Source organism: Kryptolebias marmoratus, linkage group LG9, assembly GCF_001649575.2.
Source record: "Kryptolebias marmoratus isolate JLee-2015 linkage group LG9, ASM164957v2, whole genome shotgun sequence".
Lineage (NCBI taxonomy): Eukaryota > Metazoa > Chordata > Actinopteri > Cyprinodontiformes > Rivulidae > Kryptolebias > Kryptolebias marmoratus.
The window spans coordinates 30,175,130-30,176,888 of NC_051438.1; the positions used below are offsets into that span (position 1 = coordinate 30,175,130).

Genomic DNA, 1,759 nt, shown 5'->3' on the forward strand with positions numbered 1-1,759 from the left:
CTGACGGGTCTCTGCGGGGTCACGGCGCCACCTGCAGGCCTGACGGGTCTCTGCGGGGTCACGGCGCCACCTGCAGGCCTGACGGGTCTCTGCAAGTCCATCGGCTCAGGGTTTCTCCTCTTGTCCACTTGTCTGTGCAGGAAAGCGGGTCCTCCTGGACTCAGGGAGGACTCTCAGCTACTACCACCCCTAATGTTCACTTCGTCTCTGTGGTTGTAGTCTTAATGTTTGCTAACAGGCTGAGGCAGTTACATGATCGCCCGCCTCTCTGTGAGGCTGTTTTTTATCCTCTGAATCTGTCCTGTGTCCAGAGCCAACTGCTCCGAGTATTTCCCCATCTTCATGGCCATGCTGTGGACGTCCGGAGTCTTCTTCAGCCAAGGTGAGTCCTGAGGGACGAGGGGTCGGACCGGGCCGGGCCGGGCCAGGCTGGGCCGGGCTGGCCGCTAACGCTTCACGGCCGCCGTGTGTTTGTCTGCAGGTGTGTCCAGCTTCTGCGGTTTGCTGTATTTATACGGACGGCTGCAGTACTTCAGGGGATACGCAGAGTCTGCACACGGCCGGTAAGAGCCGAGGTTCTGCAGGACCCGGTTCTTTAGTTCAAATTCATACAGGTCCACCAGGGCAGAAAGACATCAGCTGCTGCTGCCCATCGATCTGAAAAGGGTCAAAGGTCATCAGGAGTCCATCGTTCTGCAGAGAGGAAGATCATTCACAACACCCTGAAGGTCAGACCGTGCAGTGCTCAGCCTCTACAGGCCTCAGTTAGCAGGTCAAAGGTTAAAGCCTCTTCTCTCTAAGAACAACATGGCAGCTGCACTTAGGTTCATCTGAAGGAACAGAGGACAGATGTTTACCCAGAATGCACCGCAGCTGTCAGCACGGTGGTGGAGGGCTAGTGGTTTGGGTCAGGTCCTGGTCCTGGTCCTGGTCCTTCAGACCCTCTCAGGTTTCTGTTTTCTGTCTCTTTCAGTTTGACGCCGCTCTACTTCAGCGCTAAGGTTCTGTGGGTTCTGGTCGGGTTCTCGTCTGTTGGGGTTCTGCTCACGTTCTGTCGAGTTTATCTGAAGGTGGACCTCCTGCAGGAGCTCGGCTTCTTCTGATCCAAGCGAGGAGGAGGAGCGACGAAGACGGCGCTGCTCTGACACATCTGAATGAATCTGATGAGTTTAATTCATACTTTCTGTTTTTACTTTTATTTTATAAACGTCAAGTAAACTGTTTCAGATGTGTCACAGCCTGATATGATTTATTCTTCTGCTCTGAGCTCCTAACTGTTGAATAAAAGATCAGATTTCAGCAGCAGGAGGCAGTGTTTCCTTTATTTACCAACAAACACCAGAAGCCTGGAGACTAAACAAACAAACAAACAAACAAACAGGTTCTACTTTCTGATGTAAAAAGTCTTGTTTCAAACATCGTTTGGATCCAAAAACAATCTGCCTCTAGATCAGAAACCCCTGGATCAGAACCTCCTCTGGATCAGAACCTCCTCTGGGTCAGAACCTGCTGGGTCAGAACCTGCTGGATCAGAACCTGCTGAATCAGAACCTCCTCTGGATCAGAACCTGCTGAATCAGAACCTCCTCTGGGTCAGAACCTGCTGGATCAGAACCCCTCACCCATCAGGTTCTGCTGTCATCTCTCAGGTTCTGATCTTGAATCAGTTCCTCAAAGATCTGCAGGTTATTTATAGAGCAGGTGGTTCTGAGTCTAAATCTGGACCGGTCCAGCTCCCCCCCCCCCCCCCCGCCTCTCT

At 52.3% G+C, this 1,759-nt stretch overlaps 1 protein-coding gene across 1 annotated transcript in view; it reads left to right on the forward strand.

Annotated features, from left to right (window-relative positions):
- Positions 1–1,305, forward strand: part of ltc4s (leukotriene C4 synthase) — a 3,797-nt gene extending 2,492 nt beyond the window's left edge. Inside the window, exons 3-5 of the mRNA XM_017441684.3 lie at positions 312–382; positions 482–563; positions 974–1,305. Of these exons, the coding sequence (XP_017297173.2) occupies positions 312–382; positions 482–563; positions 974–1,103 (283 nt within the window). The 3' untranslated portion in view covers positions 1,104–1,305. The remainder of the gene's footprint in view (positions 1–311; positions 383–481; positions 564–973) is intronic.
- The last annotated feature ends 454 nt before the right edge of the window (positions 1,306–1,759 follow it).